General features: G+C 37.3%; 1 protein-coding gene across 16 annotated transcripts in view; it reads right to left on the bottom strand.

Annotated features, from left to right (window-relative positions):
• The window catches only part of TLCD4 (TLC domain containing 4), a 117,917-nt gene that overhangs the window by 14,463 nt on the left and 89,126 nt on the right, over nt 1-14,328 (bottom strand). For 12 of the 16 annotated variants that reach the window (XM_086391355.1, XM_086391349.1, XM_086391348.1 and 9 more), the window contains one exon: nt 5,187-5,260. The exons of the other annotated variants lie outside the window; for them this stretch is intronic. In XM_086391355.1, coding sequence (XP_086247481.1) covers nt 5,187-5,260 — 74 coding nt within the window. The remainder of the gene's footprint in view (nt 1-5,186; nt 5,261-14,328) is intronic. 16 annotated transcript variants of the gene reach the window in all.

The raw sequence follows: 14,328 nt of genomic DNA, 5'->3' as shown, positions 1-14,328 counted from the left end.
ATCCGAATCACTGTCAAGATACAGATATTGCTAAAGCTAAACTGATCACCTCTTGGGAACCATTAATTCAAAAAGCAATTAAATGGCTACTAAGTACCAGACAACAGGAGGACACTGGACGATGCAAAATTCAACAAAGTTTGGCTGTTGACCTAACAAAACACAGAGATAAGTAAAAAGAAAAAGTTTACTTTACAATAATTAATCATAATGCTAAAACTGTGTGTTGCTATTGTGCCACACAAGTAAGGGACACACAACCCAGCCTGGAAGACATGGGGTTTCTTGTTGTGCTCAGTACAACAACTCTTGGGCTGACTTGTAAAGAAAGAGCAAGGATCCAGGAGACCTTTCCAGCATAGGGACAGTGGGGCAAAAGAAGAATTTGAGGGGAATACGGCATAAAGAAAGAAGACAGCTCTACCTGCAGAGCTTTCTATGTCACATTACAGAGCTCAGAGTTTATCCTGGAAGCAGAGGAATCACTCAGAGGATCTAACCAGGGGGGCGGTACGTGCTCATTTTTGTGTGGAGATCACCGTGGAAGGTAATAATACAGCAGAGAAGGAAAGGGGAACAGGACTAGAGACAGGCAGACTGCCTAGAGCAGAAATCAGTAAACTTCTTCCCTAAAAAGCCAGAGAGTGAACACAAAGCAAGGGGCTCTGGAAGCCATACCATATCTGTTACAACTAATCAACTTGGCCGCTGTCATGGGAAAGCAGCCATGGTAAACAAACACACTAGGCTGGGCCCCAGTAAAGCTTTATTTGTAGAAACAGGCAGCAGGTTTGGCCTTCAAGTCTTAGTTTGCCGACTCCAGTCTAAAAGAGCACTGTTCAAAGGAACTTTCTGCAGTAATGAAATGGTCCACAGATGTTCTACTCATTTCTGTAGACACACAGGGCTATGACGCACTGGAAATCTTACAAGTCATGCTAAAGAACTGAATTTTTAATTTCATTTCATTTTAATTAAATATAAATAGTCACATGTGTGGCTTGTGGCTCCTCTACTGGACAGTACAGGTATACCAGCTAGTTTAGGAGCCCAGACAAGAGATGATGAGCTAGGGCACTGACAGCAGAGATGAAGAGGAGGTGGCCAAGGCAAGAACCATTTAGGAGGTGATGTGGCAGGGCCTGGGATGCACCAAATACAGGTGAGGGAGAAACAGTCAAAGAGGATTCCCACATGCTGAGCAGAGATAACGGAGACAATGGCCAGGTCACAAGCTGAACAGGAGCATGTAAGAGAACACAGAGGGAAATGTGTTGTATTCTATTTCAGACGTGTGGATTCTGATGTGCCACCTGGGAGAAGAAAACACTTGACTACAATGAAAAGAAGTAAGCAATATTAAATATGCTTTTTTATAGATAAAGCAACTGCAGTACAGGAACATTACATAACTTGGCCAAGGTCAGAGCAAGTAAGTGGCAAGGTTAAATTGCAACTTGAGTTTCTATGATTCTAAAATTCTGACATAGTTCATTACGCCACACTGAGCAAATGGGTAATAGCTGAAACCTTGAAAGCACAATTCACTCAGGGGAAAGCACGAAGAAGGTCAGTGGGCCCAGAGGAACACCGGCATTTTAGGAACTATTACATAAAAGACTGAGACAGGATGGCCAGAGCACTGCAAGAACCAGTGTGGTGTCATGAAAGAGAAGGGGAGCTGTGGCATTAGAAGGAGACGGCCAACAGTATCAAGTCCACAGGGAGATGCAATGAGACAGGCACCAAACAGTGTTCACTGGATTTCGCACATGCAAGTCATTGGTACCTCTAAGGAAATCATTCTAGCAAAATGACAGAAGAGGAAGCCTAGTTTTAATGCATTAAAGAACAAAAAAGATACAACCAAGTAGAGAAGGCAAACATAAACTACGCACTTCCAGTGTTGACTAGATTTCAGCATATTGAATCTACACTACATTTAGCACTTGTTGCATATGTAGTGAATGAAAAGCACTAGGTCAGGTGCTTTACACATGTAAGTAAATATACAACCAAACATACAACCACAAAGAATCTTCACAATAAACTGTAAGGCCGATAGGGATCATTATCCCCATTTTATAGGTAAAAAAACAAAAACAACAGAGGCCCAGAAAGATGAGACAATTTTCCACTCACATACAGTGGGAAGCGGGGCAGCTTGGATTTGAATCCAGGTCTCCTGCCTTCAAAGAACATGTTCTTTGCTCTCTATACTTTCACGTCATCAGAGTCTTTAAAAATTGCGGAAGAACTCTTATTTTAAAATTTTCAAATGGCCAAGGCTAAAGAACTTAGCGTCTTCTTGAAGAAATAAAAATTAAAACATACGAAACACTGACAAACAAAATAAGACAGTACATAATTATCTGGGAAAGAAAAGTTTAAGCAGCAGATATGTAATCTAATTTCTTCTGTTTGGGTGTGGAAGGACCATCGTTCCCACCTTTGGCAAAAAAAACAAGTGATGAGGCTAACTGCTTGGTAAGCATAATGATGGTATTTGCAGCAGAAGAGTCTTCATCCTTGGAATGCTTTTAGGATACATGTAGTCTACAGTTGCTTATAATAAATGAACCTAGAGTATACAGATATATGGGGTCTGACCTCCCTGCGGAAGGTTACATAATCTATGTAACTATTTGAATATTAAATGGAGATATTTCATAACCAAGACAGCTACTTTATGTCAGCAATATGAACCATACATATCACTTAGAGACCTCATAGGTAACCTCATTCCAGAACGTGCCCAATGCAAAAAAAACTTAGGGAGCCTTGCTGATGGTCCTGAACATTATCATGCTTTGCCAGTGTCTCATGATTACTTGTATCCTTGGGATTATTAGTAAGGCTTGATACAGGGTAAGCTCCCTAATGCACATGAGTCTGATTTGACTCTCAATTCTCTGAGGTATCTCTGCACTAAGATACAAAAAGCTACATGTAATCGTGGGAGCTTTCCCTGGGTTTGGGACTTTGACCTAAAACTTGAAAGATAGGCAAATTTTTCAAAGACGGAGGGAAAATGGAGGATATGAATAAAGGAGGAAACGTGAGAAAAATCCACAGGTGCATGAGACAGTTTAAAGGTATAAAACTAACTCTAATGAGTGGTAAGAAATTAGGCTGGAGACATGGAGCACATCACAGAGAGCTTCAAAAGTTCAGAGAAGACTCTAAAGAAGACACAGCATTTAGTAAGAAAGTAAGGCACTGAAAGTGGGACAAGAGAAAGATGACTTGGAGGCACTATGAGGAAAGGACTGGAGAGTGGGTGAATGGAGAGTCAGGAAGTCAGTTAGACCGCTATCAATCACCCACGAGATCCTAACGGCCCTAAACTAGGACCATGCGTATGGAATGAAAGGAGCAGCTAAACATCACACAGAAAAAATTACAGCAGACCCTGTTAAATGACAAGATAATGGTAAGAAATGATAAATGGTAAGAAATAATAAAGCCATTGTCAAAATGAGAGGTAGGGAGACAACTACCTCCCTCCAGGAGATGGAGCTTAATTTCTCCCCAGAATGGGTTACATACTTCGTGCCTTGCTTTCAAAGAAGAGAATAAGGAAAAGGAAAAACTTCACAGCAGAGAAACTTGTCAAACACCACCTCAACCACACGGTGGACATTCACACCCCCAGTGATGTCACATGGATATCATACAGCTCCTGATATGTGACAAGGGCAGTTCAGTTCAGTCACTCAGTCGTGTCTGACTCCTTGCAGCCCCATGGACTGCAGCACGCCAGGCTTCCCTGTCCATCACCAACTCTCCAAGCTCGCTCAGACTCATGTCCATCGAGTCAGTGATGCCATCCAACCATCTCATCCTCTGTCATCCCCTTCTCCTGCCCTCAATCTTTCCCAGCATCAGGGTCTTTTCAAATGAGTCGGTTCTTCGCATCAGGTAGCTAAAGTATCGGCATTTCAGCTTCAGCATCAGTCCTTCCCATGAGTATTAAGGACTGATCTCCTTTAGGATGGACTGGTTGGATCACCTTGCAGTCCAAAGGACTTTCAAGAGTCTTCTCCAACACTACAGTTCAAAAGCATCAATTCTTCGGCATGCAGATTTCTTTATAGTCCAACTGTTACATCCACACATGACTACTGGAAAAACCATAGCCTTGACTAGATGGACCTTTGTTGGCAAAGTAATGTCTCTGCTTTTTAATATGCTGTCAAGGTTTGTCATACCTTTTCTTCCAAGGAGTAAGTGTCTTTTAATTTCACGGCTACAGTCACCATCTGCAGTGATTTTGGAGTCCCCCAAAATAAAGTCTGTCACTGTTTCCATTGTTTTCCCATCTATTTGCTATGAAGTGATGGGACTGGATGCCATGATCTTCATTTTTTAAATGCTGAGTTTTAAGCCAGCTAGTTTTAAGCCAGCTTTTAAGTGACAAGAAGGGCACTTCACCTCTATAGGACTCCTTTCAAAAACCTATAACCTTTGCCTAGTCATGAGAAAAACAGGTAAATCTAGACTGCAGGATTCTACAAAATAACTGGAGAGTATCCTTTAACAATGTTAAGGTCATGAAAAACAAGGAAAGACTAAGAATCTGTTACAGACCAGGGTAGATCGGGGAGGAAGACTGACAACTAAATGCAACGTGGCAGCCTGGATTGAATCACAGAACAAAAGGAAGACACTAATAGAAAAACTCGGGGAATCCAACAGTCTGGAGTTTACTTAGTAATAATGAGTCAATGCTGGCTTAGTTTTGACAAATGTTCCATGTAAGATAATAATGTAAGATATTAACAAAAGGGGAAACTAGGTGAAGGGTATGTGGGAGTTTTTGTGTAATTTTTGTGACTTTTCTGTAAATCTAAAATTAAAAGATTCTTTTAAAAGAGGGACAACATAATGTTGGTATCAAAATTTGGGAACAGGAGGAAGTTGGTATCAGGGATATTCACTGGACCCAAGATAAATCCAGTAAAACAAAGTATTGTTATACCACAAAGGGAGCTGGGTTCAAGAGCCAGGGTCACCACCAATCTTGGCTTAGTTTCCTTCACCTTTCCAAGGCTCAATTTCCTCATTTGTACAATGGTGATAATTCATATCACATATTCTCATTTTTATAGCTAGGATCTTGAGGAAAACATTTCCCTAAACTAAACAACCCAAGTATAAAATAATTAATGATATCAGTAACCTACCGCTGATTCACAAAAGGGCTGGAAAGTTCTGCAAGCAGGCGGAAATTCCCAACATACACCAGCACACCATCATTCTGGGTGATAAATATAAAACATCATGTCAGGGTTAACATTCTTATCAAAATCTCCAATCATTGAAGAGACATTCAACAGCTTCTTGGCATAAAACAATGATCAATATAAACACAAACCAAGTCTGCTAAAGTGATCTTCTTTATGAAAACTTAGAAATGTCATTAGAATTCTACAGTATTTTTTAAAGACAACATATTGCACACTTATGTTCATTTACGTACATAATGTTCACTCAGACAGATTTCAAGCAGTAGTCTCATGCTGAACTAATGAATTCTGCAAATAGCCATGAGTAACAGCGTTCTCAAATTACCATAGAAATAATGATCATGGTAGTGTGAATTTCAAAAGTTGAGTAATTTTATAGGAATTAAATATCTAATAGGAATGTAGTTTTATATCCATTAGACACACCTTAAAAATTTCCAGAGTGTGCTTCACTTCCTAAATAACAATAAAAGCCTATGAGCAGACACACACTTGCCAAATGTAACAACACATGTTAAACCTTATCTATCATATTTGACCTGAAAAATATATTTGTCAATCAGAAGATCCTATAGCTAAAACACATACTTTGGGGACCTTTCTGAATTTAGAAACATAATGCTTAGTACATTTCACTAATTTAATAACAAGAAAAGTATAATACTGTTAATAACCATTAGAAATAAAACCAAAAGTATACATTCCAAAAATGTTATGTAATTTTAAAAGTGTTACTAGGTTAATGGAATCATTATAGCACTTCCAATTAAATCAGAATTATGATTATACACCAAAAGAAATAGTTCCACCTGCCCTCAAAATGTTCCCAGATGGTGCTAGTGGTAAAGAACCTGCCTGTCAATGCAGGAGACATAAGGGACATGGGTTTATTTCAAAGTTGGGAAGATGCCCTGGAGGAGGGCATGGCAACCCACTCCATTATTCTTGCCTGGAGAATCCCATGGACAGAGGAACCTGGAAGGCTGGAGTCCATAGGCTTGCAAAAGAGTCAGACACGACTGAAATGACTTAGCATGCATGCCCTCAAAACATGAGATATACAACTTCAGAAACATTTTTCCCACTGTTTATAGCACACTGCCTTCCAAATGGGAACAATATAAAGCAATATTTTAGAAAATGATAATGAATGGGACTTGTTATTTGAAGAGTCTCAGTTCTTCTCTATGTAAGTTATTTTAGGGGTTATACATTGAGAGCTGGGTTGCAAGAATTAGTTTTTCCAAGACAAATCTAAAACTAAAATTTTTCATCATCTCAAACTCGCTGTCCTTAGTGAAACTGAAATGGGTTATGAGGAAGAAGAAAGGACAACAGAGAGATGAAGACAATAGCCAAGATGAGTCTGTGCATGTGGAAGGTAATGAGGAAGATGATCGTCAACATTTTAGAGGTGACTGGACACAGCCACAGCAGTTCAAAAACACATGACAATCCATGGGAAATAACTATCCACATGTGTTGTTACGTTAACACAGAAATATGTGTGAATTTGAGATTCTATATTATTCTGCACTATTTACTTTTCTGTTACAGTAAATGCTTTTATTTAAATAATAGAACTAGTTAATATCAGTAACTAGTAATTAATAGTGGGGCTAATCAAACAAATCAAATTGTGGAAAAATATATTTTTATAATGTTTCTGATCTTTTGTTTCTCTTTGATATTGAAATTTAGTAGATTATATAATGTTTTCAGAAGCATAAATGTAAGACTTTTTAAAAGAAGAATGCAAATACAATAGGACTAAACAGTTGTTACCCATATTTAATAAAAAAAATTATATCTTTTTATCCATGACATAGTAGGATATTTTCACTCTTTATCTCCTTTTCCAATAGTACCTTTCTGAAATGTCTGCAGCCTTTAGGATATCCTTATCTTTTGCAGGATTAAAACAACTACAGTTAAATACAAAATTTACTTTGACTTCTAACTGTGCTCTTAGAGGTCCACATTACTGGTATCAGTCAAATATGATGATCTCAAGCTAAATATTTTCTCAATAAAGTTGTTTAAGCATAAAATACATAAAAATGTACTTATTAGCAATAGCAGGCTTTTAGAGTTATAAGAATTCAGTTTCCAGCTCTCTAACAATATCCATTCACTTTGTAGCTACAGGCTTGTTCTGGTAGACCAGCAGTTTGCAAGATCATTTGTATGCATAAATTCATCATATATGCCATCTATTTCTAAAATGTCTAAAACACATATCATTTTAAGATACCCTAGAGCATACTCAATGAATTCCAGTAAGTTATAGTTTTAGTATAAAAAAATTCTATTTAATGAAGCTACTCTTCTCTGGTAACATTTTTGAGTTCTGAGGCAGTCTTATTTCCAAAAACCTGAGCCAGTATTTCACTGCATAAGTTTTCTCATTTCGTTGTATGCAATTTCACAATCTGCACATAACATCAAACGATGCAGGGACTGATAGTTCACCATTTTCTAGCTCCTTATGGCCTCTTCAACTATCATCATTTTGGAGAACCAGTACATAAATATCCGTTTCACTGCAACATTTTTATGCATTCTCATCCTCAATCTATTTCCAAACTAAAGGACATTCCTCTTGCCTCACACTCTGAACATATGCTTGCAGAGCAGACCAACATTTGCTGGCAGCAGTCATAGCTACTTGTAGGCTCTTGTCCACAAAGGTTATCTCCTTCCATCTCCATAAAGTCAAATATCTCATTAAGTGTTTCTTCAGGTTTTGAGTAAATGAAAGATGAACAAGAACTTTCATTATGAAAGCTTCAGTGTCACAGGTAAGCAAATCACGTTCCTCTAACAGGATTGTATACAAGATGTAGAAGACATCTAGCAGGAAATATCTTTTCACTTTCCTTGGTAAGAAGTTTATAGACTGAATGAAATTTGCCAAAGTTGACAATAGTACTGTCTGCTATAAAATGTAGATAGATGAGCAAAATCTAACTTGTTTTTATATATCAACAATTTTCATGTTTTATGTGGTTTCTTTATAATCTTCACAGAAATCAAAAATTCAGTTTGAAAATCCATTTTTCAAATCAAAATACCAAAGATGGAGGGGGACACCTTTTTGTTGCTGTGATTCAATAAATCATTTGATATACTGCAGAAAGAATGATCATTGGTAAGATCTGACAAATCAGCTCTATATAAGAAGCCATCACATCTGTTACCAAAATTTCCCCCTTCTTTCACCTACAGAATATTTTAGTTGCACCTTCTGAATCAGGAAATCCAGCTTTACTCAGTTTCACAGAGCAATCAAGGGGATAAAATGTGTACATTCATGTGGAGTATCCAAGCTAAGTCAATGCCTGCTATTTTCATTTGAGCATTGGTGTCTTTTTGCAAGATGAGAAAAGCACAGATTAAGATGTATCTGCCTGTATTATTCCAGACCTGCGAGATTTGGTCTCTTCAGGTGCTTTTACATCCTCTTCTCCAGCAGGCCTGTGTTGGTGGCTAGGGCTGCCATAGCTAAGTACTGCAAACTGAATGCCTTAAACAACAAAAATGTATTATCTTACAGTTCTAGAGGCCAGAAGTCCAAGACCAAGGATCAACAGGGCCATGCTCCTTCTGAATGTTTTAGGGAAGAAGTTATTTTAGACCTTTCTCCTAGATTCTAACCATTCCTTGGTTTCTGGCAGCTCAGCTCCAATCTTCATATGACGTTTTCCTTGTGTGCATGTTGGTGACCAAATCCCCTTTTCATGAGGACACCAATCATATTGGATTAAGGACCAATACTACTCAAGTTTGCCTGATTTTCACTTAACTAATTATCTCTGTAATGACCCTATTTCCAAATTAGGTCATATTCTGAAGTACTGGGGATTAGGATTTCAACATATACATTTGAGGTGAGGGTGGGGCAGGGGACACAATTCAACTCAAAATTCTTTTATGCATATTGTGCAGTATGTTCTGCCTTGGTTATCCAACTTCCTAATTGTTTTTCTATCCATCTATGATAACATATCACTATACACAATAATATATACTATGTATATTTCCATATATAAAAACTACTATAACCTTCTTTCTTGGTCATGCTTGTGGCAGTTTGGTGGTATCATAACTGTTGTCATTTTCATTATCTACTCTTAGAAAAAACGGTCACAATATGTACAGTGCTAATAAATTAAGCTAACACTGTTTCAAAAAAATACAGCATTAATCCAATGGGCAAAGTCAAGGATGACTGTTATGGTTCATGATTACAACACACTTAAGTTGCATCATTCAGAGTGATGTGACAACAAATGAACCATTATTGAGAACTGCAAATCATGGTTGCCATGATTTTTTTGCATCACAGGGAGGGGTTTCATGAGATGTAGGATTTTTGATGGTAAAATGGTAAAACCAGGATAGACATAGGCAGGCCACTCCTAACTTTATTTTATTATGAATTTTATTATAATGAATTCCAAATGGCAGGTGAATGTTTTCATTTTAATATGTAATAGGAATCACATTCCCAGCTAGGAGATGTGGAAATGAATAAAGAACAAGCATCTTGCCTCTCTTAAGTCATCCAGCAGGAAAAAAAAAAAAAAGCACTTTAAAGAGAAAAGGAGAAAAAATTTCACTCATATTCCAGGTTCCTGGATAGTTTGTGGGCTTATTTTTAGTTTGAGTGATTTGTTTCAAGTTTAGGTGAGTTTTTTCAAAAGAAGTGGTCAGAATAGTTAAATTAAGAAAAGGTCAGAAAAATAAGAAATTGTATTCAATGACAAACCATTCAAATAAAATTCTGAAGTTGAAATGCTCTTCTTTTCTCTCCTTCCATAGTTGAATTCTGTAGTGAATAGGTTAAGGGAGAAAAGCCTTGCAAATAGTATAAAGCTACAAACAATATGACTGGGGCCACAGAGGACAGAAAATGAAATGAAAAAAGTTATTTTAGTAAGATTGTTACTTGAACCAGATGTAAAAATCTTGGAAATATTTTTACTCGTATAATCTTTCATTATAATAGATTCAGATATATAATAAACATTTCCTACTTTTCTTAAAGATAAATTCTCTCATTCATAACATTGCCTTTCCCTCCTCAGTTAAAGGCAGCTCCTCATTCAATCCATTATTCTTAATGATTTTCTTCTTCTTTGATTAGTTTTTTTAAGTCTATGCTATTCTAGAAAAGTGTATCCAATGTTTAGAGAATATGATAGTCCATACTGCTGTACTGTGAGTTAACGTGCTCCTACGGTCAGTCAAAATCCTTGCTTAATTACTCACTGTGTCTTTCAAATAAACAGTTTTTCCAAAGATGAGATCCAATTCTAAAATTTATTTTTGTTTAATTTGAATTTTATGCAACTTCAAAAATATTTAAAAGACACCTCATAGTCATGTAAAATACTGAAATGATAATAGTAGCAATACCCTTAATCTTAAACCTTAAAAGAGAATTCTATGAATTACTCTCTAGTTAACTTTTTAAAAACAAAAAAATACGTTCATGACATATACTATGTCTAAGACTTTTTTGAGAGTTTAAAAGATTACTTCTTCCAACTCCTTTCGATTTGGAACAGAATTAAAAATACCTATTAATCAAATATCAAATATCAGGTTAAACCTGACTTTATGATATTCTTTAAGTATTAAAAGTTACTAGTAAAAATAGTATTTTTGGTACATTGTTTTTATCTAAATATGGCCAAAATACAAATTTTTCACATTTCGAAAAATTTCCTCTAGATTTTCTTTGAAAAAAATGGGCATAACATCCTGACCTTTCTCTTAACTTCTCTTACCTCTTTCTAAAGAGAATCAGTTAGTTGGAAGCCAAAGATTCTCAAAATGTGGTTCCCAGACTAGCAGCATTAGCATTTCCCAGGAACTTGCTAAATTTGCATATTTTATTCTTGGACCCCATCCCAGACCTACTGAATTAGTAGCCCTGGGGGTGACACCAATTATCTAGTTTTAACAGGTCCTCTAGTTGATTCCCATATACACTAGTGTTAAAGAGCTACTGTCCTACCTAGAGATTGAAGTCCTAAGGAAACTAGCTCCCTACTTCTCTGAAATCATAATTAGGGAAGATTTACAAAAGCCCTCATCAAAACCTGCAACTATTATCTAGGTGGACCTGATACATTCCACTAGAAAAGTTTCTTCTGACCCCTTCCTGTCTGTTATTGTACTTAGCCTCCTGCAAATACCTACATCCCCTGTTTCTCATTTACTGTTCTATCTATAAAGCTTAGTGCAGCGCCTGGCTTTGTTTCCTGAGTTGAGCCTCGCCTGCTAACCAGTGTAAAGGAGAATCACCTCCAAAATCAAAATCCTAAAAGAGTCCTTCGGACCTATTTCTGAGCGGGTCACTGCACCCTGATGAGAACATTAGTATTCCACCCAAAAATGAAAACAGAAAAATATCTCAATTTCAATTTCTTTAAAGAGATCGGTAGAGCAGCATTAGAGGTTATCATAAACTTGCTACGAGCAAAAAAAGATAGATGATTAATCTCCAAACCTTGATACATTCAGGTTAGTGAAGGCAAGACAGGAAAAGTGGGCAGGCAACTAAAAGAGGTAGGGGAACTTGAGACCTATGTAATAGCTACCAATCAGAAGGAAAAGAGCTAGAAGCAGGTTCTCAATGAGCACACAAGCAGAGTCCCTCATCATCCCATGACCTCTTGTCTACTGATGAACTTCCCTAACCCCATTTCCAGATCTCTTTGAAATATGAGGAATACTTTGTACCAGAGCTGTTGTTAGGAGTGTATGGCTGTCACTGCCACCACCATGATCTTCATCACTTTATAAAACAGAATGACAGAGTTACAGTTAACTGACAGATGAGAGGTCTCTGGATGCCATGACCTCTTTATCCTAATACTCATGATAGAATTTCCATGAAGACTTACAGGCTAACTGACTGCTTAGAAAGTCTGCAAAACATTATCCTCTTTGGGCAATTCATGATGATTATTAAGCAGTTAAGTTTAAGGAGGCAAGGATAGTTAATGAATGATTATGGGCCTGTGGTCTGAAAACCAAGATTTGAACCGTAGCTCTCCCGGGTGACCTTGGGCAAAGAAGACCAAAACCTCAGTTTCTCCATGTGTAAAACAAGCAGAATACCATCCTTATGACAGAGCTGATATGAGACTAAGACACAATGCATACTAATGGCAAACAGGAAAAATACTAAAACAGAAAAGCACTGCAAAAAAGCACTTTTTTTAAGGTTAAAAGTGAAATAGAACCAGGTACTTTTTCTTACCACAGCTATTAAGAAGATTAAGTTTGAACAAGTTCTGAAAGGATGTATTCTTTCCTGCCTAGGTACAAGCCTTCAACTCTAGTCATTGATCCCTGGATGACTACACAAGACTAAAGGCCATGCCTGAGATGATGACAATGAACAGATGATAGGAAAGACAGATCATCATCACAATTAGGACAAAAATGTAGGTTCACTACTGCTATTTTACTATATATCAATAATCACTCCTCAAAAAGTAGTTAATGTTACTTTCTAATTGCTGCAGAAAAAATATTCATGCTGGAAAAGAAAATAAGTACTTCTAAGAGAAGACTCACCTGTTTTACTTGCCCAGTAGGTTGTATCAACTTTATACCTCACTTTGTACAACTATACTGCATCCAAGCTGAACTTACTTCTTCATGACAAGTTTATGCTTATGACCATCAAAATGTGGTGAGATTGAGATGGCCTCTAAAGATTGCCTATTTCAGTTACCCACAGATTTCTTAAATCCCTTCTACAAAAGTTCTTACAGTTTACCCCTTAGCATGGAAAACTCTGTGTTAAGAGGAGTAGCATCTTCTAAAGCTGCTTTCCAAAAGTTCCAGAACTAATCTGTATCCTCTTTGACATCTACCCACTAGTCCTATTCCAGATTCTGGCTATCCAAAATCACTTTTTCACATGAAAGTGAAAGTGTTAGTCACTCAGTTGTGTTCAACTCTTTTGCAAACCCACAGACTACGGCTCACCCAGCTCCTCTGTCCATGGAATTCTCCAGGCAAGAATACTGGAATGGGTTGCCATTCTGTTCTCTAGGGGATCTTCTCAAACCAGGGATTGAGCATGGGTCTCCTGCAATGCAGGCAGATTCTTTACCGCCTGAGCCACTAGGGAAGCCCCTCTTTTCATATTATAACCCTTCAAATATTTAATGACTGTCCAAGTACCTGTCTGTCTTCTTCATAGGTATCAGTTCCACTCTGCACAAAAAATTCTGGCCTATCCTCCTCAGAGTTCCTTAGCCCTATGTACTGCCAGCATTCACAAGACAAAAACAAACAGATGCAACAACAAAACCAACCAATCTCTTGATGAAAAGAACCATTTACACATAACACTCCCTACATGTTAACCAATTCAATCACATACACATATACATCTTTGGAGGACACTGGGTAACCTTTCTAAAGAGAATTTTAGTAGAACAGGTCACTATCCTTAAAAATGTAAATACTATTTGCCCAGGAACCCCACAAAACCAACCTTTGAAATAACTATGTATAGGCACAAATATGAAGACATAAGAATGTTTATGCAAGTTATATACAATAGTAAAACTTAAAAAACACATAAAGATAGAAAACTGATTAAATACGATTGTTTATCTATATGCCATCCACAGAGATAATGATGCAACTAGATGGCCTGAAAATAAAAACATTTTCAGAACTTGCTGAAGATTTCAAGAGTATACCTCCTTTACCCCCTTTCTTGGAAAATATTTGAGGATATACTATAGCATGAGTGAATAAACCAAGACAGATATGGGGTAAAGAAGCAGTGGCCTCAAACCAGAAGAGTAATGGCAGGAAGCCTGGGACATTAACAAGCACACCTAGAGGGCAGGAGAATGGAGAGCTCTAGGGGCAGGTATCTGGGGAATTTGACTGAAGAGATGGGACAATTCAAATATATGATAAAGGCATATGTTACAAGGAAAAAAAAAGGCAAATAGTCTAAGCAAAAATTAGACAGGAAAAATAATCCTAGCTGTTCAGGGAACTATTTTAATACAGTTATAAGAAACACTTCATT

Source organism: Bos grunniens, chromosome 3, assembly GCF_055505025.1.
Source record: "Bos grunniens cultivar Pamir isolate PY7600 chromosome 3, Bosgru_T2T1.0, whole genome shotgun sequence".
NCBI classification, from domain to species: Eukaryota; Metazoa; Chordata; class Mammalia; order Artiodactyla; family Bovidae; genus Bos; species Bos grunniens.
The sequence above is the reverse complement of the archived record's forward strand: the minus strand, read 5'-3'. Positions and strand labels throughout refer to the sequence as shown.